Consider the following 27,946-nt stretch of genomic DNA (forward strand, 5'->3'; position numbering starts at 1 on the left):
TTTTTTTTTTTTTTTTTTTTTTTTACTTGGAACAAACAGTCTGGGGAATATTTGAAATCTTCCTGAAAAAATCCATGTCTTTTCACAGTGATCAGTTGTGAAATGGGAAAATTGGTCTCATCTTGGCCCCAGAATAAGGTTTTTAGCTTAATCCTGACTTTTTTTTTTTAAACTATCTGGTTCCTGCTTTAAAATAAAGAGTAATACTCTGCGCATAAATAGTGTTTTCATCAAATTATCCCCAAGTCATCTGGTTTGTTAGTGCCCTGGAAGTTGTATACTGTTACATGCACAAAATAAGTAACAGATCTTCCTGTTTTCCTATAAATGTGTGGAATTTTATTGAATTTAAAGCTGGGTTTTAGACTTCAAAAAGCAGTTTTGAAAATATGTGATTCTTTATGGTTGACTAAAATGCAGGGCGCTCTCCCTTCTTGCTCTCATTCCACTTCTGAAGCTGTCATAAATCTGGGAACAGAAGGAAGTTGAAATTTAACTCCCACTTGCCAAGATAAAAATCTTAATTTGTTATTTTTGATTTATGGGAAAAAAAAAAAGTGTTGCTCTGCATGTACTCGTTCTTAATTCACAGCCTCTAAAAGTGCTGTCTCATGTATTTCTGAAAACACTTTATGAAATTTGCTTGAGAAGGGAGAATGAGAAAGATGAGGAATAGTAAGGAGAGAGGAGAACTTCTCTCTTCCAAGATCAGCGGCCTTGCAAACTGGAGTTCCTTCCTATCCAGGCTAGCAACATTGAAGCAAGTAGTAAATGATTCCAGAAGTTGTTCCATAATTGCTATAGCTTGGTAATTTTATTAAAAGCTATTTAAGGCCTCTCTAAAACAGTGACAAAGGTTCTTTTTATTATTGTAATTGGTGGGGGAAATAATATCAAGGAAAACATGTTCAAAGCCTAATTTTTTTTCTTTTTTCCCGTAGGGTTTTTTTTTTTTTTAAATATAGCTAAGAAAAAGCACAATGGAGTTTTACGAGTCTACCTACTTTATCATCCTCATTCCTTCTGTGGTTATTACAGTCATCTTCCTTTTCTTCTGGCTTTTCATGAAAGAAACTTTATATGATGAAGTCCTTGCAAAACAGAAAAGGGATCTAAAGTTTCCACCTACCAAGACTGATAAAAAGAAAACGGAGAAGAAGAAGAACAAGAAGAAAGAAGCTCAGAACGGGAACATCCACGAGTCTGACTCTGAAAGCACACCTCGGGACTTTAAGCTCTCCGATGCCCTGAGTACAGATGAAGAGCACGTCGCTCCTGTTCCCTTGAGTGTGACCGAAGCATCTACTGGCGTTAGAGAACGGAAGAAGAAGGAGAAGAAGCATAAGGCTGCTCAAGATGATCATGTAACTAAGGACTCGGAAGGATCCAAGTCTTCAGGCAAGAAAGTAGATCCAGTCCCTGTTACAAAACAGCCCACTCCACCATCTGAATCAACAGCATCTAAGAAGAAGCCTGGGCAGAAGAAGCAGAAAAATGGAATGGGTATCTGATGTTGCATATGCTTCTTGCACAGAACGCCAAAACTGTGTTCTGCTTTTTGCAAGGCCACAGAGTGTCTCTCAAATGTTCTGCCTGATCTCTTACAGGGCAATGCTCACTTCTAACCTTTTTCTTTTTATGAGCTATTGCTTTTTTCCCCCCTGTTTTTCATCTAGCAGCAATGCTCTGATTTTCCTCCTCCCATCCTTGCTTTCTTCTGCTAAAGATTGTTGAGTGAAACAGAATAGCTTGTATCTCTGCTTTGCTCTATGGTTTGGTTACTTTGCTCTCAAGTTGTCAAAATTTTGATTATCTGAAAGAAGTTAGATGTTTGCTGTGTGCATTCTGATGTCAAGCTATGAAAAAGTGGAGTCCCAAGAGTGGTTGCTCTGATAAGGAAGGGCATCTAGGGAAACCTCATAGCAGACTGTGCAAAATAAATCACTGTTTAAGTGCAGGCTTAATGTACAAAGAAGTGTTTGGTGGCTGATTCGTGGAAAGAAGCACTTAGAGCTGCTTCCCACCTGCTACACTTCTATAATTGAATGAAACTGATGCTGAAAGAAAATGGAAACATCCAACTTAGAACAGAACCAAAACCATAGTCAGAATTGCTTCTGACTGGCTTGACCATATCCTCAGCAGGAGTCAGTATTTCTCAGTGTGGTGGTCTGGCTATGAATAGAAGTTAAAAAAAAAAATTACCCAGTTTCAGAAATAAGTGAAAAGCAAGGTATTTACAAATCACCCCTTTGAGATGCAGGCATGATAGGTTTGCTCCAGGGAGTGAGGAAAAAACAACATTGCTGCTTGATGTAGTGGATTTTTTATTTCTCCAAAAAAAGGGAGAAAGAGACCCACCCACTACCAACAAAAAAAATATCAAATCTTGTTTGTGGGTGTTCTCCAAAAATCTCTGTGGCATGGTTAAAATGTGGTCTGCAAGCACTGTTCTGAGGGCAGCCACAACTAACTCTTATCCTTGATTACAGGAGCTAACACCATAACCCCAGATTGTGTGTGTCAGCTCTGACAAGAATATTATATAGCACAGGCTATCCAAAAAGATAAAAAATTTCTTATAGAAACAACTTTAAGAAAGAACAGTTCCCTAATGTGAAACACTTATTTTCTGCTTCTCACAGTCCCGGTAGCTATTGGGGGGGTGTGTGTAAAATACCCAAGTGGGTTCATGGTGGGGAATAAAATACTTCCTGCAGACGAGATACTAATATGGGTAACGTGCTGTTGCAGTAAAACCTGGATTGGATTTGTTAAACTGTTACTTGCGTTGCCATATGTTACTGCTTGCAGATAAGATTTCTGTCTGTCAAAACACTAGGTGCTGTGGCTCTTGGTTCTGCTAAACCTTCCTTCCTATTGCTTTGGGGTTTCATCAGATATGGAGGTGTATGTGTTTGAGTGTGTGTGCCTACATATGTATGGATAACTTTGTGCTCTGATTTAAAATACGTGGGTTTCTCTTTTCTGGGAGTGGACTTTGTTTATTAGAGATTTACTGATTTAAAAGTGACGGTGAGAATACACAGAAGAGCATATTGTCTTAATTGTCTGTTACAGATGATCAAGATACTAAGACTGATTCTGTTGTATCTCCTGCCAAAAAGCAAGACCCAGTGCTGCTCCACCAGGAGATAAAGCAGGAAAATGTATCGGGAAGGAAGAAAGTCTCTGCAAAGAAGCAGAAGGTTGATAATGGTGAGACTACACGCTATGACTTAGTTCACATAAATCTAACTGTTAAACCTTTTTGCCATCCATAGTTTAGTTTCTCTTCCTTTGGAAAATAAATGTTTAGAAGAATAATTTGAAAAAGCAGGAATTCTAGGTAGGAGAGATTATTCAGCCTGAGATACTTTTATTTTCTGAACATCTGGTACCACTTAACATGGGATGATGCTGTGAACCTTTTTCAGCTCATTTGGATCCAAACATCCACACTTGAATTGAGGAGTGGTGTGTTGACTTAGATTATAAACTGAGCAGGCTCTGAGTTGCTCTGAGCAAGGCATGTCTGGAACTGCTGCAGTCATCTGCCCCAAACAAGACTGCAATTTTTTTATCCAGTTGCTTTGACCACATTCCTCTGCTATTGTGCTTTTGTTAGCTAGCTGTTGCTCCATGATAAACTGTTCATCTTTGCTCTCAAGGCCTTTACTGTTTGTCATCCCTCATTCTCTGCCAAGATGCTGTTTCTTTTCTCCTCTTGGCTTAGTGTGCCTCTGTTTTGTGTTGGGTTTTTTGGGGGGGTGGTGGTGTTTGGTTTTGGTTGGTGGGGGTTTTTTGTTTGGATTTTTTGGGGTTGTTTTGTGTTTGGTGTTTTTGTGTTTTTTTTTTTTTTTTTTTACAATGACTGCTCTTGTGCCTGTGGCTTTTGGGAAGAGCATGACTGTGAAGTTCTGTGAGACCACCTTGTTAGCTTCTCAAAACTCTTCTTTACTGGGACAGTTATGAAGAAGTTGGCAGCTGGTGGACTGTCCTGAAGTAGACAATGTTGGTTACTGTTTTCTTTATACTTTGGCCAGGTCATTGGGGTCTAGATCAGTTGTGTGCCCTGGTCAGACCAGGGGTGGGTTCCAAGTAGTGTTCCTGTATGTTACAACAACGGAAAAAGTTTCAAGTTATTCCTGGAAGAAACCTACTGATGGGGCACCTAGCAGTGCTTTTCTCCATGCATCCATTGCCCTTTTTTTGAGGGGTCATTTTATGGCCCATAGACATGGCTGTCTGTGTCAAGTAAGTGTCAATACCAGCTCAGCCAGTATTAAAGCTAAGCTGCTAGTGCTACATGGGAATAGCTCATGCATTATTTCAGTGCAAGCTGTTTTCTTTTAAAGCCACCTCTCCAAAATGACAGAGCAAAAATTAGCTGTAGTGGGCATCCGGATTAGCCAAGACAGTACTGTGGGGATTTCAGATGTTACTGACACTGTGAATGTCTCACTGATATTAAAAAGGTTTCGAAAGGAGGGGAATAAAATGGGGAGGGAATGTCAATAAGGAGAGGAAGAGAAAAGGTGGGGATGGTAACTGGATTAGGTGGTGGATATTTCTGCTAGAGGAGAGCTCTCCTCACTTCTGAACTTGTAGTATACCTGCAGGTGTTTGGCTGCTTCAGTGGAAAGACTCTTAACAGGTGATGCAGGAGGTCCATCTGGCCTATTCTGCTCCTTAGCAGCAGCCAGAATGTGGAAATGTTTTATAACTGGCTCTCTGGCAGCCAGGAGTGTGTATTTGTCTTGCACCGATGCCTGGAACCTTGCATCCCACCCAGTTCCTCCTCTTTCTCTGGTTTGCTGTGTGACATCTGTTGTCCATCAGCCCTTCAGTCTGGGCTGGCTGGGTCAGTGAGCTTTCCTGCTGGGGCGTGCACAACATCTTGCATACTTCAGGCAGCATGGACCAGCAACTCAGGAGCTGGGCAAACAGCAAACCCAGCTCTGCTGGCCATATCTGTTGTCCCTGGTCTGTCGCTCTTGCTCTCCCCTCCCCTGCTTTTGTCTTGGCAGTGTGGGTTGAAAAGTTCTTTGCACAGAGGCTGTGCCTCACCATGTTTATACAGTGCTGTGTGAATGGAGACCCGAGGTCGGTCAGTACCTCTGGGTACCTCTCTGAATATTAATGATGCCTAAAGCCTGCTCTGACAGATGAGATATCTTCATTAAGTGCAGTTGAGTCTGCATGTGAAATAAGCTTGATTGCTGTCCCTACCACGCATTCTGCCTAAATGGTTTAGTTCACAGGTGATGTAATCTGTGTGAAAATGCTGGCAGTAAGGTACCTGATTTTAACAGAACAGGGACAAAAGACTTTGCTCATACTTCAGGGATGCTCAGTGATTTCATATGCAGCCACAAGTAAACCAGTCTCATTGATGCTATGTGCAACTTTCTCATTAAAGTGAAATGAAAGTCAAAATGTAAAGTTTCTTCTCTGCTACTTGTTAAAATGATAAAAGGCAGCTTTGGAAAGAGAAATTTAATTGAAGCTATTAAATTACTATGCATTAGAGACCTTTATTTAATGAATTTACCTGAAGAGCTTTAATGAGTTAAGCTGTGAAGGATAATAGAATAGACAGTATAACTAACTATTGAGGTTAAGGATGATTTAATCCAACTCTCTAATATGTTACGTACCTTTTCTAAAAATGTTGATATTAATTATTACAAAGCTATAACCCATCCTGTGGGCTTTTGATTACAGTTTTGGTGGATGAACCTCTTATTCAAGCAACTACTTATATTCCTTTGATGGATAATTCTGACACTGCCACTTTGGAAAAGCGAGAAGCAGTTGAAGTAGCAAAACAAAATGTGAATGAGGGGATCCAGAAGAGCAGTGGCAAGAAACTGAAGAATGAAACAGATAAAGGTAAGAAAGTGATGTTATAGTCTGTCTCTGATGTAGCCTGCTTGCAAACCTGAACAGGGAAAACATGCTGTGTATGTGGGCAGGGGAATCCTCTCTTATTTGCTAGGAAGAAGTGATTTGAAGAAAACATTTGTGGCTGCAGGACACTTGTTTGTTCTTGCTTGTGCTCGTTTCCCCCTTGTCTTTGGCACTGTTGAAAGAGCTTTGTGCCATCTGAATCCTTTTAATGCTGACTGTAGGCTTTTGTGTCCTCGCAGTGAGCAAACGGGTGATCACAGACCACACAGATGCATGTGAGCTAGTTTTACAGTAGATAGTTCAGGCATTGCTAACAGTGATGGACTCTAAACCAGGAGCTTTCAGCATGGGCTGTTGGAGTCTGAGACTGGGAGTGCAGCCTGTATGCTCGTTCATGGAGGTAGCTGGGGCTGACCAGCCAGCATGTGTGTCAGAGTGCAGCATGGAGTTACCTGAGCAAATTGCCAGTGGAGATAGTCTGGCGATTTCCAGAAAGAGTTTGAATCTTCCTTTCAATGCAGTTGGAATTGGTTGGGACAGTGGAGCTTCCTTCATGCTCTCCTGCAGAGGCCTGGAGTGACTCATGAGCATTGTATCCCACCTTTAAACTTCAAATAGGCCACTGACCTGCTCAAAGCATGCCAGGCTTACTGAGCCATGAGCTGAGACCCTCAAACTGGCAGGCAGCCAGAGAGGAGAAACCAAGTGACTGAGCAGTGATTCCCTGCTCAGGTTTGTGCAGAAGGCTGGCTCTCCAACATTGTCTGTCTGGCCACTCACTGCACTCTTTGGAACCCTCTTTTTAAACTTCTAAAACTCTCACTTGAAAGCTCCTGGACAATTCTTTGAGGTATCTACATTGGATTCCCACTTGTCTGAGACTCCTGAGTTTCTAACTTGGTGGCTGTGTGTTTCTGCTCTGCAGCATCAAAGCCTCTCATGTACCCGTCCCTTCTCATTTCCTTTGCAAGCTGTAACCTTCTATATGAGCTCCTAATTCTTCTGTGTCAGCTGGGATTTGCCCTCCCAATATAGAAATCTTCCCCTATTCTAATTATAAGCTTCTTGGATGCAAGGGCAAGGTCTTCGTGTCTTCAGGGAGCACAGGGCTCCGGCTGGTCCAGGCCAAGCTGCCGTAGACTCCTGGCGAACTGGACTGGGGTCTTGGGATTTTGGCATATTCCTGGTATGAGCATCATTGATGATGTCAATGCTGCAGTGATGTGAGCTGAAAAGTCTGTGGCCAAGACTAAGTTTGATTTAGGACTAGGAGAGAGTGTGCTAGGATTTCTCAGCACTTTCCTCCCATCTCCCTGCATTCTGTTCAGTGATCTGTTTTTAAGGTCTATAATTTTTCTTAGGCTTAGTATTACTTTTTTGTTCTTCATTTATTTTTCAAGCTGGAGAGGTTTGAGTTTGTGTGGCTTGGTTTCAATGGCATGTTTAGCACCTGCGGTGAGAGACCTGGACAATTCTCCATAAAGTCTGGGACACTTTCTGAACCAAGCATCACTTTTAAGCTTTTCCTCTTCTTTTTTTCTCTCCAATCTCTTCACATACTTTTGTGCACTGGTGATTGACAGATACTGGATGCCTTGGTCTTGTGCTTCCATTTACTTAAGTTAGGGGGCCACCTAATGACCTATGTACATGCAGCCTGTTTTTTTTTTTATGAACCAAATGTTTTTTTTGTTATTCCTGTAAGAGCATAGTTGAGTTGAATTGTGTTTCCTTGTTTGTGTCTTTTTAAACACTTACTGATTTATCTTCCTACTGCTGAACTCCTTCTGCAGCAGTTCATTTCCAAACTTAGTCTGAGGGAATATTTTTCTGGTTTCCGTATATTGTAATCAGAAACGTGCCAGTTCTTAAATTCATTACCTTGTCATTTGCATATTGCTTGTGGAGCCAGGCTGTCCTTTAAATTGAGAGCTCGGTTTGAATTGCTGTCATAATACACTAGAAAGGACTCTTCAAGTTTTCACATTCTTGCTATTTTTTTCTCCAAAATCTGTGTTGTGCTTTGTCTTCTTGCTAGTAACACTATAAATGTTACCAACTGTACAAACAAAGTGGTGGGATTTTTTTCCCCAAACTGTCAGCTGGCGGATTGTTATCGGATTTAAATCAGAGATATGTTGTTTTTGCTGAATGTTCATGACCCTTTACTACTTGGCATTTCAAACTGAAATTAAATATAATGCGTAATGATACCCCATCACATGCTGTTTCGAGGCAAAATAAATAATTCTGTATGGAGTCCAAAGTAAATATATTCTCCCTTCTGTGTTGCAGAGAATGCTGAAGTAAAATTTAAAGACTTTGTAATGGCCATGAAGAATATGATCTTCACTGAAGATGAGGCCCGTTGCGTAGTGGAGGTCTTGAAGGAAAAATCCAGTGCAATTCATGATGTCTTGCAAAAGGTGAATGATGTGGTGGGTGGAGAGGGGGGAGACAAGACAAATAAGTAGAAATTGGAAGAGATGCTGTCGAATTAGCTATATCGATGTTCTGTTGTGACTTGTGCTTTCTGTCTTTGGAAGACTCTTTTTTTTTCCAGCTGGTCTGTGCTTGCTTTGCATGCAGAAAGCAGTTGTCAGATGTCTGCGTGCTGCCATCTGCCATCCCATGGGCTGGCTAGACAGGCTGATGGCTTTTGACCGCTCCTAAAGAGCAGACATAACTGTGGAGAATAAGGTATATAACGTAGGAATGCTGCTGCAGCTCATGTGTGTGTGGGCACGGGGGAAGGCTTATCTGGTGACTTTAAGGAGTGATCTTTTGCAATTGTGTAAATAGGATAAACTGTAGCAGAAATTAAGAAAAAGCTGCTGTGGCTGTGCGCTTGATGAGCTAGTTCTGTGTCTTGCAAGTCTCTTCATCTTACAAGTCTGTACTTTCTAGTCTGCTGACTGCTTTGGATGTTTTTCATAGGATTGTAGGGCAGTTCAGATTTGAAAGGGATCTCAAGGGGGTTTGTAGTCCAATCTCCTACTCAAAGCAGGGCCAGCTCTTGAGGTCAGCCCACACTACTCAGGGTTTTATCCAGTCTGTCTTGAAAACTTCAGGGACTGAGACTGCACAACTCCTCTGGGCAACCTGTGCCAGTGCTTGGCAGCTCTTTTTTCATTTTTGTATTAAGACAGAAGAGAATCTTGATCTCCCAATATCTTACGAATATCTACTCCTCCCTCCCATGACTCATTAGGATTGTCACTTTGTGCTTGTAACATCCTGTTTGTCACACTTGAAGTCTTGCAGTTCTGTATTTTTCTGCAGATATGGTACCAGAACAGAAATGCAGAACTGGATATGTGTCAATTCAGTTAACGCAATATAGTAACATCACACAGTTTGAGTTGGAAGGGACTTCAGGAGGTCATGCAGTCCAACTACCTGCTCAGAATGGGTTCAACATTGAATTTAGAGCAAGTTGCTTAGGGTTTTGTCCAGCTGAATCTTGAAAACCTCCAAGGACAGAGACTTCACATTCTTTCTTGGCACTTGTTTCAGTGCTTGACTGAAAACCCAATAGCAGTACATTTGCAATGGTATTGCCTGTTTTATTTGGAATAGCAGCCAGCTTGCTGGCTGTATTTTTATTTTAAAGGAAGGTTTGGTGTTTTTTCAAGCTAAACCTCTAGGATCGAAGTGGGTTCCTGGGTTTGTATACCACAAAAAATGTTTCTGTAGATAGAAATATGAATATTTTTCTATCAAATTTCTATTGTATTGTTTCTTGCTCATGCAAGACATTGACAGTGTGTTTTTGTACTGCATACATACACAGTACAACTAGAGAACTTCCAGACAAATTCAGAGTCCGTTTATAGGCCTGACGCTTCTTTGCTGCTTCAGTTATCAGACTTCATTGAGTGAAGGCTGAGCACAAACGTTTAGAAGGTTTGCCCCTTACTGCAGTTATTTCATTTTTAGGACCAGTATACAAGTGGCAGGACTGTGGGTATTGTTTCTGTTCCCTGTAGTATCTCTGAAACTTTCCGTGTCAGTATGCCAGCAGAAGTGTAATTATGTCAACTGGAGGCTCTCCTGTGAAGTGGAAGGAGAGACCAGATCAGTGTTTCTTTGTAGCAAAATATTTCAAGAGATGAAGTTTTTGGATTTGCTTTGAGCATGACTTGGACCAGGCGGTCTTGGAAGTCCCTTCCAACCTCAATTATTGAATGATTCAGCATCTCTGCATCTTTTTCCTTTATTTCTCTTAATGGCTGTTCATTGTTTTCCCCAGTGCCACCACAGCAGCTCTCTTCCAATGAGGAAGCACCTTAAGAGCCCATTTATTCTCCTAATTGCTTTCAGTGCTTTTGAAAATGCATTTCCTTGTCTAATGAAGTCGGTGCTGCAGGACCCATTAGCAGCAGAATTGGGTACTGGTGGTGCCATGTACGCCATGCAGAGAGATGATCTGGGGGCAGGAGGGAGTGTTTTTTCCTCAAGTTTGCTCTGCTGCCTGCTAGCATCCTCTGCAAGTACTTCTGGCGTGTATGATCATTTTTCTGTACTTTTTTTGTTGCAGGCCAGCAAGGCTGAGTCGGCTGCAGCTATACATCAGCTACAAGACAAAGAGAAAATGCTTGCTGCGATGAAGGAGGAGGCAGCCGTTGCAAAGGAGCAGTGCAAGCAGCTAACCCAGGTAAATATAAAGAGGTTCAGGTGTAGAGAGCTGTGGGAGAGGAGCAGTGGCTTGCAGGACTAGCTGCCAACAAATGCTGGTTTACTGAGCTTAGTATAAACTGAAAGGTGGAGTTTTGTATATTGGGAAAGCTTAGCAAGACACTATATTTGTTTTTATGATGCTATTAATGTATTTACACAGAGTTATTTTCCAGTAGTTTTTCCAGAGAGAGTTCATTTACTGAGACTTTTAAGCTGAGACTATTTCTTTTCAAAAGGTTACTTTAAAAACGCTTCCTTCATGAGTATAAGATGGTTCTGTGGATGCAAATATTAAACACCTTTTCTGCATCGCAGTTTTAATTTGGTACATATTCGAGCATTCACGTGCTCGTGTGCTTCTAGGCACAACAATCATCAGTTTTCTTCAAGAAGGAAGCTACAGAAAGTGTAGACTGCCTGCTTAGCCCTTGGAGTTGCAGCTCTGATTGCTTTAGGCTTACAGGGATGCTGATGCATCACTGTCAAGATTAGTATGGAACTAGACTTAATTTTTTTAATGAAGGTTTCGGAGGAAAGCAGTTATGGTAGAACAAACAATTAGGCAGATGTGGAGTGAATTTAGAGCCTTTTGGGAGGAGGCTTCTGTTTTGGCTAGTTTGGAAGCACATGGACATCAGGCTCAGGAAGATCATGTTGCGGGATAAAAGTTGGGCATAGAAAGCTGGGTGGCTAAAGATGGGAGCAGAGTGGCCAGAGGACACAGGAGTTGGGAGCCTTAGAGATGAGAAGGGAAGAAGGGAGTGGGTGTTGTGTGAGCTCCTGGCAGGGCACAGGTGCATCTGCAGTGGGATCAAGAGGTTTGGGACAATCAGTCTATAACTAGGGAGAAGGGACTTGTGATGTGTTTGGCAGGGAAAAAGAAACTGGCTCAGGATTGCAGAATGAAAGGAGGGAGGTGTCTGCTGCTGAAGAAGCAGAGGGAATGTGTGAAGGAGCCTGGGTGTGGGCGAAGCTGATGTGGTTGGGAAAAAACATCTGCAAGGTGATGCTGGTGAAGGCAGGCAGGAGCTCTGGAGAAGTAGGGGTCATAGGGGGTTTTTGTTGTCTGGACTGGGGGAGGGAAGGGAGAAGGAGAAATAAATAGGTGTTCCTGAAAGCTGCAAGAAGGTGGGTAAAAGCAAAGTTGCTGCAGTGCTGAAGTATCGGGATAAACAAGGGAAAAAGCTCAGCTTGACTGACAAGAAGTTCTTATCTTCTAATTAACGTGTTTCTCTGAAAACACTGCCAAAAGCTACGGAGGGACTGTGAGGTGCAGAGATGTTCCTGCAAGGGTGTTGATAAAGATGATAGCTGGAGAGGATAAATGAGAGCAAGAGGTGCCTGACCTCAGAGGTATTTGGCAAAACACAAGCTAGGTGAAAGTTAATCTTCCCAGGATCTCTGGCACTGCTGTGACAGGGTGGTTGAGTTAGTGAGGACTGCAGATGGATGGTGGAATTGGTGGAGGGGTAGAAGGGAACTGCAGTATGTTCTGGTGCCCTTCTTTTTGTTGTGCCTTAGCAGATGCAAATATAACATGGAGAAGGCTTTGAATCAAGCTTTTACACTGTATTTGCAGAACTAACTTAAAACTTCTGCTGTGAGTCAGGTTCCTAAATGCCTTCATGAACATGGGCTTGGGAACTCGTGTCACAATTCATTCTGAAGGAGCAGCCTCCTGAAGCCAGTGAGTTGGATCTAAAAGAGAGAATAGCTTTTATTTAAATTAAAATGTGGGAAAAGCTATAATTACTGGATGGTAGAGATGGAGGGTATTCAGGCTAATAATTTAGAGGACTTAAATTATATGTCAGGGCTCCTTGGCACTGTAAGGAGCTGCGTGCTGTGCTGTGTAGCTGGAGATAGCTGAAGCTTAGATGGTACAAATACCTCATTCTGTGATGGGAGCTTGCTGAAAGCTGCACTTAATGTTTTTGCTTACTACAGCAAGTGCATTTATGTTGTAGAGGAGTAGCTCTATGGATATCTCAGGTGTCTGGGTTGAATTACTGGCTAATAAATGATTAATCTAAATAGCAATGTGTATTTTCATTTGAAAGCCATAACATTGCATCATGATGGTGGGATTCAGGGCCTCTCAGGCTGTTGCTGGGTACTAATACCCCATGGTTGGCTTTAAAACCTGCTGCAAAGCAATTATTTGCTCTAAAATGCTCTGTTGTTTTGTCACTGTTCTATACCTATGTTCTTCTGTTTTGCTAAACTTGGGATGAAAATCTAAGCTCTACCTTATGTGATATCTGCAGTTTTAATTGTTAGGATTCTGTGTCATTTGGCCAAACTCAATAGAAGACAGACTCCAGCTTTTCTGAGACAACAGAAGTTCAGTGTTTAAATTGGTAAACCTTTTCAATAAATGTGGAAGTATGCTGATCCTAAATCCTCATGAAAGTGCTGGAAGTTTGGTCAGGTCTAATGCTGTAATTTCTCCAAGTGAATTTTACTGCTGACTTTGGTTTGATGCACGCTTGCTAGTTACCTTAAAACACTTATCTACTGCTCTTTTCTAGAGTCTAATAGTTGACTTATTTCCCTTTTTACTTTCACTCGCACTCAAGGAGCTGGTTGCAGAAAAGGAGAGAAACGGCTTGCTTACAGCGAAAATGCGAGAGCGTATCAACGCCCTAGAAAAGGAGCATGGCACTTTTCAGAGTAAAATACACGTTAGCTACCAAGAATCTCAGCAGATGAAGATAAAAGTAAGTGCTTTACCAAAACTGTCCGAGTTGACGTTCACACACAAGCAGGTAGGTCAGTGCTGAGAAGTCATTGATTTAGCCAGGGTGCAGCATTTGTTGCTTGCTCACACAGAAATGGGCTTCACTGGTAACCCTGAGCCTTGAATGCAGTGTGCTGGTAGCTGGGGGTATAACACATCTGCATGGGGATGGGAGACTGAGACAGTCTCGTGACTTAAAAGACAGACAAGGTGTTCTCATAGGTGACTTACACAGTCTGTAAAAGACTAGTGCTAGCTAGACAGCCTGTATCTGATGTAGCTACTTTTTCCTTCGTGGTATTCTGCTGAAATTTTACTCAATTAAAATGTAAAATCTAATTGAAATATTCAACTTGAGAGCCACTGATGCTCATATCATTTACTATCTGATAAATCTAATTTTTTTAATTGTAGTACAGAGTGACAGCATAGCATAATATACAGGGAATGTAATTGCCGAGGAGAGTGCTTCACTGAAAATATTTGAAGGGTTGACAATTGCCTTATTTTTAAGACCCTTGTTACTCTGTCCTGAAGTCACATTATAATGGAGTGACCTCAGAAGAGTTTTTCATCAGATTAAAAAATTTAATTTAAAGTTTACTAAGAAAAATGGCTCCTCTTATATCAACTTGGTGCTTAAATTTCATATTCTAGTATTTTTTTCCCTGTATGAATGTTAACAGCATCAAGCACAGCACAGAAACTTTCTAGTTTAATACTGTTATCTTCTGTCTTGGCACTTTGGAGAGCAGCATCTCTGTAGTTTTGGAGCAGAACTCTGTTCTCCTGGGCAGGGACAACTTTCTTTGAACCTATATAGACAACTGCATAACGAGAGGGTCCTTCTGCTGGCTGGGGAGGGTGAAGGAGAGCTGGGCAGGACCCGGTGGCTTTTGCTGCTGTCAAGGCAAAGCTGGAGGAAGGACGTGAAGAGGAACCAGTGCTCAGGTTCTGCTCCCCCTGCTGATGTGCTGTAGCATTGCAGAGAAGCAGAAACATATGTCAAAGCTTCCAGTTATATGGGATTTGTGCCCCTGCTTCTGTTTGGATCTTGTATATCTCTTGGTATTAAAACCCTCCACCCCCAGACATCCAAGGACCAGGTTGTTGTGTGTGTTGGTGCTGAGCTGGAGGTGGCTGCTATCTCCTGCCGTGGTTGTTACGCAAACATTTGTTTGGATTTTGTTATATACAAAATGCTTATTAGTGAGTCAGCCATTTGATGAAACTGGGTCTTGGAAATGGTGTTGGCTGTATCTACAGACTGGCACTGGTAGAGAAAGAAAGCATTATAGCTGCATGTGCCCGAGGATTTTCAAAGCAGGCTGTTGGGCTGTAAGAACAGCTATCCTGTCGTCTGCATATGCAGAGTCTGGTTTGTTTTTTTTTTATTTTTCCTTTGAATCCTGTCTTTTGATGTAGTTTGCACTATTCTGAAGCAGCCTTGGGTTCTCAGGGCTTTTCTGCTTCAGTTTGGAACCCTGTTGAAAATGCAATCAAAGCATCGTATTGCCTAAATAAAGGATCTATTTCATAATCTTGACTTCAGGATATTAGATGAGGACTAGCCTTTTGCAGTTTACATGCTATAACCTGTGTACTGTTACTTATTTTATACTTTTTCTGTTTTATTTAAAGGCTTTGTAAACTTCTGATGTTAATTCACAGTACATTTATTTTATTTCCCTTTGCAAAAAGAGTATAGTAATTTCCAGTTATTGACAAATATCTAAAGTTATACGGCTGAGCAGTTGGTATGCGAAGCAATACTTGTGTAATCTTTTAAACAAATGAAAAAGGTTGCTGTAATAAATAGGCTGATACACTGGTATAAAAGGAACCTGGTGCTTTTATCTGAGCAAGATGGTCTGAGTTGCACAGTTTAATTTAAGAGTGGGTATGTGAGGAAGGACATAAAGCTGTTCCTCTCCCAAAAAATCCACTTAGTTTTATTTACTTAAACTATTGTGGTATCTTATCTACTGTTACAAGTTGTGGGATTTTTTTATTGCTCCTTGGTTTAATCTTTTTTGGAATCAATCTTTCTTTCTCCATCAGTTCCAGCAACTCCGTGAGCAGATGGAGGCAGAAATAAGCCACCTGAAGCAGGAAAATGGTATCCTGAGAGATGCTGTCAGTACTTCTACCAATCAAATGGAGAGCAAGTATGTTAGCAGCTACTCGGAGCTCTGTGTGTGTTTAAGCCTTCCCTGAAGGGTTGTTCTGGCTTCTGCTCCTTTTTGTTTCTATCTCCTTGGCTGTTTCCGAATTTGTGGTTAAACTATGAACACAGTTATTTTGGACTGAGGAGGGACCTATTTGTATTTGCATTGAGCCAAGGCTTTCAAAACAGATTACTGTCTTTTATCAGTTTGAAGCTTGAGATTTTAGAGTGGGTGCTGAGGCTTTAACAGAAAGAAGTGCAGAAATGCTCAGCCACAGTTGGTGGTTTTGGCAGGGTATGTATCCTTTCCCCTGAGGCTTTAGGAGAGGTGCTGAAGCTGGTCTCTTGGGAAAACAGCAGCTCTAAATTTCTAAATCAGCTTTGCAATAAGAAAAAAAAGTATCAACACCCTGCAGTTAACGACACCACTGGCATAGCCCTTGGATTTATCTGCTGGTGTTGCAGATGTTTGGAGGAAGAAAAAAGGCATCTCAAGGTTTTGTCTTTTCTAAGTTATGACTTAAGCTGTCCCTGAGCTGGCAGAGAAGCTTGTATGTATTGTGCTAAAAGCTGAGCATCCCTGTAAGGTGTGTAGTCTGACGGGTGAATTGCTGCCAGTGAGCTTCTGCCTATACAAAGCAAAGTGGACACTTTATAGGCTCTCAGATATTTGTTGCTGTTGGAGACTAGAATGTCAAAACCACTGTCAAGACTTGGAAAGGGCTCAGCATCTTCCTTTTCTGGCTGCACTGTTCTTGCAGAGATGCTGCTTCTATATGGACCATCCTGCTGACAGGTTCTGCCCTGCCAGGCGCAGCTCAGCAGAGGTGTGTTCTGCTCCCTGTGCCTGTCCTGCCAGGGCAGGTCGATATAAAAGAGCTTGGAGAAGGGTACTGATACCCTGATCTCAGGTGTCCTATTTGTAGAGATGAAGTATCATTGTATCTTAGGCAGTTATCTTAACATTCTTAATTGAGGCAAACTTAAGAATAAAACGCTTCTTATTTGCTTAGACACAAAGGGGAGCCTTTTAAAATTCTTCCCGTGGGCTAGACAAATGTATTTTCTCTCCCCAAGTGAGAGAGTGCATCAGATAACTTCATAAGTTAAGATAAGTCAAGGCCAGGAGGCATCTATAGGCCAGAGAGATGTGTGCAGTTGTAGTCCAGGAGGAATAGTCTTGAGAAAGTCAGAGATCAATAATCCTTTATGGGGAGAAGAAAGGCGTGTGGCTTTCCATGTGAGACCTTGCTTTATGCTTTAGTTTATATGAGCCTGTCCAAATTATGCCTATCAGCTTGCAAATGTTATAAAGGAACTGATGCTTGTGGCTTATTGCTGGCCTTTTGTTTCTGACTCAGTGGGTTGTAGCTGCTGTGCTGTGCTGATGGCCAAGAGCACCTGACCCTCATCCCTTTCCTAGGATGAAGCAGTGTGAAAAACAAACAAACAAACAAAACCCAAAGCAAACCCACCCGGTATAGCCCTCTGGCTGCAAATATAGGACTTGATGTTGATATTTGAGTAGCTGTTGTTATGGCCTTTGCTTCTTTTTTTTTTTTTTTTAAAAAAAAATCTGTGAAAATGTTTATTTTTAGGCAGTCGGCTGAACTGAACAAACTGCGCCAGGATTATGCTAGGCTGGTGAATGAGCTGGGAGAGAAGAGCAGTAAGCTGCAGCAAGAGGAGCTCCAGAAGAAGAATGCAGAGCAGGCAGTTGCTCAGCTAAAGGTGACTTAGGTTTTCTCTGCCTGGCAAGTTATGCTCAAGGCTTTATCTGAGCCAAGTTCTGAGTCGGGTGGGTTGTGAGGTGCGTGAGAATCACTTCAGGTGTTTCCCTGACCACTAAATCTCTTTGTTGTCTTTATATGCACAAGTATCTATTACCAGATAGGCTGAGTCAGCCTATGGGCTTATTTAATGTTTTTATTCAGTACTCTGGGTTTTGAGTGATTACAAACCTTCCTGTGAAGTGAAACTTAACCTTCCAGGTAAACATCTTTAAAAAGCTTAACTAGGGATGTTGAACTTTGCTTTCTATGAGTGTACAATTCAAGCAACACTTGATATTTTGCAGTGGTTCATCCAGATGACACTGTCCTTGTGTGATTTTTATTTGAAACTACATGGTTTTGTTTAATTGTGTGTTTTTTTTAAAGAGTTAAAATGTAAATGGACTGGCTTCTGGATGCATCTCTTCTTTTGAAGAAAAGGCCTTTTGTATATTTTTTTTTAATTTTCTCGGAAGAGGAAGCAAGTGTTTTCATGTGAGAATGCCAATCCAGAGCTAATTATTTTTTCATACTTGCAATTAAGTCTTAGTTAGCAGACGTTCTCCCTGCCTCTAGCCCTTGCAGGTGGCGGGTTGGTATCTAGACTTGAGACATGTTTTAATTACTAGATGCAGATTTATGGGATGCGTGGCTAGTCTGGCTTCTAGTGTTAATTCTGAACTTGCAGGGCAAAGATGCTACACTTTCATATTACAGAAACCATCCTGTTAAGAGCCTATAATGAAATCTGTCCACAATTTGCCTTTCAAATTAATAGGCTAAACTACTCTAGGAGGAGGATTACAGGGCACTCTGTCTCTCTGATGTGCCCTAATGGAAGCAAGAAACAATTTTACTTCATTGCCATATGTTTAGGGAATAGCACTGAAGAGATGCACTCTGGATTCAAAAATAAATTAAAGGTTAAACTTCTCTTCATCACCTCTCTCTTCAATGTGTAGGTCCAGCAGCAGGAAGCAGAGAGAAGATGGGAAGAAATCCAAGCTTATCTCAGGAAAAGAACAGCAGAACACGAAGCAGCACAACAAGGCATGTATCACAAAATTCCCATGTAACACAGAATTCCCAAATAATGCTTACTACAGTGATTTGGCTGTTGCCATTTGTAAAAAAGGGCATTTTTGAGTAAATGGCTTAAAGCTTAGGTGAAGTCAGTACTGCTTCAGCACTCTGGGAAAATAGTATGTTGTGATACCACTTAGTTTGAATGCTGACAAGGGCTGAACCTTGGCTTGCTGGAATGAGGCTTCTAATCAGCCTCCCTGTTTACAGTGAAAATTATTTCCCCTAAAGTTAAATAATTTACTTCTGAATTAAAATCCTGACATTTCTGCTACAGATGTGCAGAATAAGCTTGTGGCCAAAGACAATGAAATCCAGAGCTTGCACAGTAAACTTACTGATACAATGGTGTCAAAACAGCAGCTGGAGCAGAGGATGCTGCAGTTAATGGAGGCTGAGCAAAAGAGAGCTACTGCAGAGGACTCCATGCAAATGCAGGTGCAGGTAATATTGCTCAAGTACCTTAAGGGTTTGGTTTTTTTCCTCCTACTTTGTGCCTATGGAAACACAGTAATATCCTTGAAATGCTGCTTTAGTAAAGCTTCCCCACTGAATAAAGAATTAGAAAACTGTGCCAGTCTGTCATCTGGCAGCTCATGAAGTGTGAGACCTTGTGTGTGGTGCTGTGAAGAGGTCTGGGGCCATCTCAGACTTGAGAAACACTCCGGGCAAGTCAGGAAAACATGCTGACCCAGGCAATTTCCCAAGCTGTGAAATGACTCCATGGTCTGGGGAACACCCTGGAAGAGCGGCTGTGTACCTTTGATGTTTGCGTGAGCTCTTCTGGTGTGATCTCTCTCTTGGCATCAGGTGGTGAGAGGCAGTGTGGACATAGCTCTTGAGGGCTTCAGGGAAACCAAATGGCGTACGTGGGGCAAGGAATATTTTTCTTTTGATACAGAACAGGTTCTTATGTTTCCACTCAAATTAGTTGATCTTAGTGGGGAGAAAAACAGCGCCTTTGGAAAGTGTGACATGTAAATGCTAAACTGTTCTTACTAACGTAATCATGGCGAAGAGCTAATCCTAGCAAAAGTTGACTAGCTGCAGATCTCAGCCTGCTTTTCTTTCTGTGCTCTCTTACAAGGAGCTGATAGAGCAGAATGATGCTTTGAATGCTCAGCTTCAGAAGTTTCATTCACAAATGGCAGCCCAGGTACAGCATGTTCTCAGACTTTCTTTTGTAGTCATGAATTGTGAACTTTTAATGAAAGTCAGATTTTTAAATTTTTTTTTAATCTGGATATGAGATGTGTAATGCTGAAAGCAAAGATGTTAGCATCCTCTTTTCTAATATTCGCAAACTGGTTTAAAACTTAAGCTTCTGCTGTCCTTTTGGGGGGTAAAATCCACTTATTTCCTCCTGTAGAGGCTTTCAATTGTAACCAAAGGGTAGAATACCTTTTTGAATGTTTGTTTTCTGTAGCTTTGCATGTGTAAAATTCTGTCTCGTGGTTCTTTGGTCTTTTTGCAGTCCTTCTGTGAATCACCTGATCATGCTTTTCCCTTGTACATTGGGTTGTGAAACAGAGTCTTCTGGTAGTTCCCATATAAAGCCGTTTGTTCATTCCAGTGGTAATTTCTGTGCAGAAAAAAAAACCAACCAAAACACCCAAAACCCAAACCAAAAAACCACTGAGCCTGCACAATACTTTTCTCAGTTCTTTTAATTTCTAAAATTTGACTAGTTTCTTTGAGAAATGATTTCTATTGTAAACCCTATGGAAAACATCAGAGTGGCTGAAGGTGCTTCCATGTAGAGACAGGTCACAGGAATTAGCTCAAAGGCTGTAACTTCCATGGGCACAAGTGGAGGCTGTTTCTATGCGGTTGAGGTCTGCATTCTTTTAATCATGGATGCTTGATGCAGTTTGATTAAATTCGACATCAGACTGAAAATGTGTCATCTGGCTTTGCTTGAGGTGCTTTAATCCATTGGGTGGGGTGAGTAGTGCAGGAGGAGGCACTAGGGATTTACAGCATCTTCGTGACCTACTGCTTTCATCCCCAGTCCTTTAAAAGGGCTCTGAAAATAAATCCCTAGCAAAATTTTACTTTTTAGCTCTGGGTTGCAGAAGGAGGTTGTTGGAAGGAGGTGTGTGCTTTCCGTGGGTAGCCCCACTGGCCAGGAAAATGCGTGGCCGTTTTTCCACTGTGATCACTAGGTGTGAAAGTAGAACTTTGGGAAAGCAAGGTTGGACTAAATACTACTCTGGACATCAGGGTTGATGAAACTGTTTTGGTCGTTAAGGAGGACTGAAACTATTTGTTCCCTTTGATTTTTTTTTTTTCTTTTTTTTCTTTTTTTCCCCCTCTGATGCTCTTCTCTGGTGTGATCTGGGTAAGGCAGTATGGGAGCTGTCATAGGGTCTCTTGGGCACAAGCGCTGTGAGATCCAGGATTCTGAGGGAGGATAAGGCTGGATAAGGAGAATCACACACCTGAAGCACAAAATGAATGTGGAAGTTCAGCCATAGCTGCTACCAAACTGCCTGTGAAACAGTCTGCAGAGGTCCCTTGATGCCTTGATAACCAGTGTGATGGGTCTCTCCTGCCCTGTTTTAGGTGACCACACAGGAAGAAGTTTTTTCCATGGTGAAAAAATGCCACTTGCTGGTTTGCTGCTGTTTCTGTTCCTAACACAAGTCCTGATGCACTGTGCAGGGCTTGCTTTTTTTTTTTTAAATTCGAGTGGTTTGCCAGCAGAATGTCCCGTAACACACTTAATCCTTGGGAGACAGTGCTGGTGGTCCCTGTGGCTTGTTTGAATCTGGTAGAGGGCAAGTAAGGTGGTTTATTGTTTCCCTTCGTGTTGCCTTAGGCCAAAGGGGAAGGGACACTCGTATCTGCTGGTACTGCTTCAATCTTCTTTAGCCAGGGAATAGTTGGAAGCATCCTGTGTGAGTTTAAAATAACTAGACCAATTTTACAGATGCTATTCCTGGCTCACTGTAGGTGATACTTTGACTTGCCTTACCTTCAGCTATTTTATTTTTTTTCCTTCTGCAGACCTCAGCTTCAGTCCTGGCAGAAGAACTACACAAAGTGTGAGCATTCATTTCCTCTGGTATTTGGGAGGTGTTACTGGCTCTTAATGCATGCCACCTTTCCTCTGTGCACGTGCTGTGCATATGGGAGGGACTGGTGAAGGAAATGTTGCTGTCTGTGCTCTTAACTTCTCACCATGGGATTGACTTGGGAGCTGGGAAACTGCTTCCTGCGGATTTCCCTTCCGTGTCTGGTCTCAGGTTTGGAGTCTGTACATGGCTTTATATGCTACACAGAAAACTGTGTCTCCTCTTGTTAAACTGCTGCCTGTGTGCAGGGATCAGTGCAGAGTGCAGGAATGTGTGTGACCATGAGAATTGTTAATGTTTGGGCTATATGACTGTGCCAGGAGATTTGCTCCTTTGGGAGATGGGGTAGTTGTTGTGTTTCAGAGCTAGAGAATGTTTCATAAATTTTTGGCAAGCAAACAACATTTAAAATGGATGGAAAAGCTTTTGGACCCAAAGTGTACTTTCAGCAGGATTTAGGGTAGGAACTGGACTTAAGGGCCAGTGTGTATTTTGTGTTTAGCCTGATGCTTCACATGCTGCTTTCATCCAAGACCTTTTGGTACTGATACATCATTTCTCATCTGTGCAGGATTGCAGAAAAGGACAAACAGATAAAGCAGATGGAGGACTCATTAGGCAATGAACATGCCAACTTAACCAACAAGGAGGAAGAGCTGAAGGTATAATAAAATCACGTGTAAATGCCAGCTGATACAGAGAGGCTTATTTTCTGTGTATATAAAATGAAGCCTGCAAGGCAACTGCCTTTGGGTCTACAAACAGCTCTTTCTGCTACAAGTCTGCTGATTTTGCTCTTCTAGGCAAGACCAGTGCTTGATGCTGGGAAGCTCTTGATAAGAAAGCTTGAGGTTTTTCCTTGCTGTTATCTCTAGAGTCTTTCTAAAAGTAAACTGAAATACTTTGCACTGGAGAGTGAACTTACCTGAAGTACTGTCTCTATGCAAAATGCAAATATATGTTGGTTTTTTTTTCCTCCTTCCTTCAGGTCTTACAGAATATGAACCTGTCCCTGAAATCAGAAGTACAGAAGTTACAGGCTCTGACAAATGAACAGGTAAAATAATTGTTTCATTAAATATTTAACTTCACTCTCTTCCCGCTACCTATTCTGTCATAAATGCAAATGCAGATTGGTTGGCTCTAAGCAAGCTGTGCTTAAGCACATTAGAGGTGTGTGGCTCCTGAATCAGGCTAATACGCGATTCTCTGGAGTTCCTGCAGCTGGTGGGAGGCCTATTTCTTACCCTTCCTTCACCAGCAAAATCTTTCTTACTTGGATATCCACGTTACCAAAGCAGTTTGCTTGGTTTAGATTTGCAGGCATGCAGAGTGCAGGACACTTCACAGGAGCAGACACAATTGTGTTTGAATATGCAGTCCTGGGATTTGTATACATGGGTGATAAGCATCCTTCTAAAGACCCCAAAAGCACCCAACCCCTTCCCTCCTTTACCACAGAGATCTTTATAGAACCAAAATGCTGCCCCTCTGTTACTGCTACGTGGCTTGTTCATGACAGAGGTGAAAATGAAGTGTTTAATTAGAGATAATCCTGGTTGTCAAATGAACCTCTTGGAGATCATCTTCCCTTTGAGTAATTGGATGCTTGCCTGGTATATTTTGGTGTTTTAAGAGGGCATGAAGACAAGGTTACCCCCTTTTGCTCTTGCTGGCGAGTCATGTGCTGAGAGGCCAAATGACTTGTTCTAGCTTTTTAATATTGTGGAATGAAAGGTTGATTGAATCATGTGATGTATCCTAAGTCTGTGTTAATCCTCTTTATATCTAGGCTGCTGCTGCACATGAGCTGGAAAGGATGCAGAAAAGGTAAATAGCTCTGGCATTTGATAAACAATGTTTGTCAGTCTTATGTTCTTTTGAATCGATGCTTTTTATAAGAATTGGATGAGGAAACATACTTAACTGTTCTGCTGTGCCTCAGCATTCACATCAAAGATGACAAAATAAGAACTCTTGAGGATCAGCTTCGAGAAGAACTTGCTCAGATTTCAAATACAAAAGAAGAATTCAAGGTAAGATGCAGAATAGCTGTTCTTGTGCTTATTTACATTAAGTTTTCGAGATTTCAGAGACGGTGGAGCAGTTCATACAATTGACAGTTGATTTGTAACATAGAACTGACTTTTGGGTGTTAAGGTAAATTACAGTATTCTGTTCACAAGGCAAGAGCAATGTGGGTTGTCACAGTAGTAGCAACAGATTGTGCTGCAGAGTAAGAGATGGGATAACACAAGTGAAGTGTGGCGTCTGCAGCTGTGAAGAGTGAGATTTATGAAATCTGCATGAGGAGGTTGTGTTCAGTAAAAGCTATATGGTTTTCCTGCATCCCACCTTCTAATATGACTTTCAAGGCCTTGGCATGTGCCTTTGTTGCTTGGATTATCATGTTGTCAGGTCTTTTTTTTTTCCCCTGTCAAGGTAGGTGTAAAAATGCTTATTTTTCCTCTGCTGTCTTCCAAATTGTTTCTCATAAGGCTGCAGATAAATTGCCAAAGCTTCTAGTTCTGACATCTGGGGTCTGCACAGCAAAGCTGGTACTTGTTTCTAGATGGTGTGTGCAGAGAGCAACTTAACTCCTCCTCGCTCTTTGCCACCTTAGCCTTTTTCTTCTGAACTTTAGCTGTTAGAAATAGACCTGCTTCCCAGGAAAGGTGATGACTCAATTTTTTTAACTCCTTTAAAGCCCATGTTTGGTACTGCTGCTCTTCTGATGTTGCTGGTGAAAGGTCACTCACTCTGAATCTCATCATGTCAAGTTGGTAGGTTTGTTAGTGAGGAGTAGAGCGGGTGGGTAGTGGCAGAGGCAGCAGGCTTTTGTAGGGGAAGCCACGCCTCATGAGTCTCCTGGAGCTCTTTGAAGGTGTTGGCAGGAGTTAAACTTGATCCATGTATTAAAGTGTCACTTTCAAAGAGGTTTTGATGAGAGTCCCTTGCAAGGCTCCATAGTTTCTCTAAGCTGTCAGAGAATGAAGGAAGAAGTTTGCTCAATTAAGAGAATAGGAAACAAAGTACAACTTCCAATTGATTTTGTAATAAAACTGACTGCATCTTCAGTGAGGTGTGTACTGGGTAATGGGTGCATAAACTGTCTGCAAAGGGGAGCAGGAGGAGATGACAGGCTTCAGTAAGTTGAAAAGTCTCAAGTTTGTGACACTCTTGGGGCTTTCAGAGTGGTGGAACATTGTAAAATGGCAAGTGAAGTGGTGACAGTGAATACAAGGAGGAGGAGTAATCTGAACTTCCTTTAACGTGATGCTTTATGCAGTAACTGTTACCCAGGGAAAAGGCCTTAGAAGTGTTGTGGATGGTTATGTCCTGAAATCAACTCGGTGCTAAGTAATGGCAAAAATCATCTGGAGGCAATGATAGCAGTTCTTGGGCAGTGAATAGAGAACAGAACACAATTGCCATCATAGTGATACTGTGGAAATCCATAGTGTGCTCTCAGCATGAACGTTATGTGCCCTTCTAGTCTCCTCTTCCTCCTGCCTTTGATCCCAAACATAAGCCAGAGCAGCTCTGTACTAAATGCTTCCCCCTGAGGAAGTGCTGCTTTTTTCCCATGTGCCTGAAAGAGGGTGAAGCCACTTTCAAAACGGAGCAATTCCTTTAATCCTTGCCATTGCTGTCCCTTCCCACTTGTATTGTCCCTGTAAGGCTTTGGGTCTGAAGCACAAATCATGTGTCCTGCTTTTTACTTTTGTAAAACACCAAGCAAATCTTTTTAAAGACTTTATAAAGCAAAAAGCAATAAATAGAGGAGGATTTTAAAATACAGACAGGCAGCCTGTCTGTTAAGGACTGCTGCGACTGTTGCACGGAGGAGAAATGCTGGAGGAGGGGGGCAAGGTCTGTGGTATGGCTGTTGGACTGAAGTGTGGGAGCTAAGCAAACCTCTTGCTGCTGGACTGCCAATTCCTTGCTGTGCATCTTCTGTGTTAAAGCAGCTGAAGAGAACTCGAGGTGATCCCAGACCATTTGCTTTGCCAGATGAGTGTTTTGTAAGAGGAAGCTATCAAATCTTGACACGATGCTGATACTGCTTGAGGAGGAAAATGCAGTTTCTCTTGCCTCTCACGCTTGGTACTGTCTGATTCTCTGCCAAGGGAATGAAGATGGTAACAGCTGAATTTCTCATGGGAACATAAGGACAGCAGTAATAATACAGAAAAGCAAGAAAGAAGAGGAAGGGACTCTTTGTAATCTTGTAGCTTCCAAAGAACTCACTCTAACGACTTCTGTGCTATTTAATTACCTCACTGCTGTTATGAAAATGCTGTAGTTAGGGTTTGCAGTTCAGAACTGATAGAATGATTAAATTTCTTTGCAGGTTCTGAAGGATCAAAATACAACTTTACAAGCTGAAGTTCAGAAGCTGCAGACTCTCCTGTCTGAGCAGGTATAGCCAGTGTTTGCTGAGGCTGTGTCAAAGATCTTCTGTTCTTTTTAGCTTCTTAAGTGTTTTTTTTTTTTTATTAAGCTGCCCTTAGGCTGAGCTGCATGGTGTCAGAGCCTGTTGCTTTTTAGGTATTTTCTCTTCCATGGAGGGTTCAGTTAAGGCAGTTGTGACTGTCTTCTAGACACAGTCACAAGTGTCCAAACAAAATGTGGATTTTTTTTTTTTTTTCCTGCCCTGAAGAATGGTAGCTTAACACAAGCAAGAACTTACTTCTGCAACCTTCCCCAGTTTTATTGGCGATTTTTCTAGAATAAAGAATTCCCATGAACAACCAGCCCTTGCAGGGGAGAGAGGGCTCTTACTGGGCTGTGGAGAGACCAGAGTAAGGTCTTTATCCTACATGTTCTCCACCCTGGAATGAATTCTCAAACCAGTAGTAACCAAAGAACAGACCCATGGAATGGGAAAGCTTACACTGTGATGGCTTTTGTCCCTCCTCTTGTATATTTTTTTGCCCATGGCCCACCTGCTGCAGCCAGCTGGGCTGGTACTCACTTAGGATGCTGCAGGTTCAGAGCTGTTGTGTTGCTTAGCCCCATCTCCTCTGTGAGTGTTGCCTGGGAGAGCTCTTGTGAACACCCCTGATTTTGTACCGTTGTGGAACGAGAAGACTTCCTGAAACACTGGAAAAAGACTTGCAGGACAGGAAACTTATTTCTTCTGCACTAGTGTCTGCTAGTCAGCAGCTCCCTGTCTGGAGCAGCTCCCTTTCTTCTGGCAGAGAACCAGATTTTGCAGCCTTATTCTCCTGGGTCTGGCTGATTTGGTGTCTGAAATAGTGGGGCTGACTTTTCTTTGTAGCTGGCTTATATTTCTTGTGTGTGTCTTGCAATGTGGTGGTGTTGAGAAATCATAAATGTTCTGCAGAGTGAGCCTCAGGTGGAGCTTGTGGTTTTGATAAATGTTTGAGAGGCAGATTTTTCAGGTACTGAGCTGGCTGTTGTGGATTAAATGTCACACAGTACTTGGCATGCTTGACACTCCCTAGGAACACTAGAATCCTGTGTCCCATGGCATCTTGTCACCAGAAAACCTGTAGTCCATCAGTGTAAAACTATCAAGCCATTTGGGCTGGATCTCTGCCTCCCCTGAGAGACTGACATCTTTCCAGCATCAATAGTGGACACACATGCCCTGCAGACATTCTCCTCCTACTTTATTTTCCCTTTTGGATTGGCGTGGCAATTAAGCTTCTGGTTAAGTTGGTGTTCTCCAGTTATTTGTGTTTTTAAAATCCCAAGCCACTATTGATCCCATTAATGATTACACTATGATGTTTTTTATAGGCAAACAAAGACTTGTTAGAGCAGATGGAAAGAAGGTAAGAAACTTTTTTTTTCTTTTGAATCAGAGGCTAAAATAAAAATCTAGTTTTGTTGGCAGCAAGATTACTGTTGATAGTTGAATTGCCTTCAAAGGTTAACTTTTTTCCTAATGCTCACTTTTGATTTCTCAGCATGAGAGAGAGGGATGATAAAATCAAGACGGTTGAAGAGCTGCTTGAGGCAGGACTTATACAGGTGGCTAATAAAGAGGAGGAGCTGAAGGTAAAATCTCTTGTATTATCTTTTTATGGGGAAGTGAAGATTAAGTGCTCTTGTGCAAAGTGTATGTTTGAGTGCTCATAGTGCAGTCTGGGATAATTCCCTTTGAATAGGAAAAGCATCTCATGGAGACAAGGTTAAAACCTTCTTGGTAAGCTAGACTAAGTGTGAGCATTGATGGCAGACTGCAAGTGCTTCTCTCTGCTTAGTCTAGAGCAGAGTTTGCTTGGATGCATACCTGGTGCCTTTTGGAATGAAGTGAATACATCTCTAGAGCTGTATGTTTAGCCTCATCTGCAGCAAGTATGTCTTTTAGGAAAAGGTGTTTTGTGAAAACTTGGGAGTATGGGACTCTAGCATCTGTTTGCTTAGGTGGTGATCTGAAGGGTTAAATGGATTGTAAACTAGTGACATGATGCTAAAGGTATTTCCTTCCTCTTCTGTTTATAAGGAAGATAGTGATGAGAAGTCTGAAAAGCCAGTACAA

At 41.9% G+C, this 27,946-nt stretch overlaps 1 protein-coding gene across 1 annotated transcript in view; it reads left to right on the plus strand.

The window, feature by feature from the left end:
- KTN1 (kinectin 1) overlaps positions 1–27,946 on the plus strand; it is a 63,840-nt gene that overhangs the window by 8,947 nt on the left and 26,947 nt on the right. Inside the window, exons 2-20 of the mRNA XM_026848935.1 lie at positions 947–1,503; positions 3,082–3,219; positions 5,728–5,895; positions 8,209–8,339; positions 10,454–10,570; positions 13,173–13,313; positions 15,395–15,501; positions 17,099–17,231; positions 18,235–18,322; positions 18,633–18,799; positions 19,443–19,511; positions 21,365–21,402; positions 22,004–22,094; positions 22,421–22,489; positions 23,225–23,262; positions 23,378–23,468; positions 25,787–25,855; positions 27,202–27,236; positions 27,372–27,462. Of these exons, the coding sequence (XP_026704736.1) occupies positions 981–1,503; positions 3,082–3,219; positions 5,728–5,895; positions 8,209–8,339; positions 10,454–10,570; positions 13,173–13,313; positions 15,395–15,501; positions 17,099–17,231; positions 18,235–18,322; positions 18,633–18,799; positions 19,443–19,511; positions 21,365–21,402; positions 22,004–22,094; positions 22,421–22,489; positions 23,225–23,262; positions 23,378–23,468; positions 25,787–25,855; positions 27,202–27,236; positions 27,372–27,462 (2,304 nt within the window). The 5' untranslated portion in view covers positions 947–980. The remainder of the gene's footprint in view (positions 1–946; positions 1,504–3,081; positions 3,220–5,727; positions 5,896–8,208; positions 8,340–10,453; positions 10,571–13,172; positions 13,314–15,394; positions 15,502–17,098; positions 17,232–18,234; positions 18,323–18,632; positions 18,800–19,442; positions 19,512–21,364; positions 21,403–22,003; positions 22,095–22,420; positions 22,490–23,224; positions 23,263–23,377; positions 23,469–25,786; positions 25,856–27,201; positions 27,237–27,371; positions 27,463–27,946) is intronic.

This window comes from Athene cunicularia (genome assembly GCF_003259725.1).
Source record: "Athene cunicularia isolate RWA chromosome 5 unlocalized genomic scaffold, athCun1 chr5_part1, whole genome shotgun sequence".
Classification (NCBI taxonomy): Eukaryota; Metazoa; Chordata; class Aves; order Strigiformes; family Strigidae; genus Athene; species Athene cunicularia.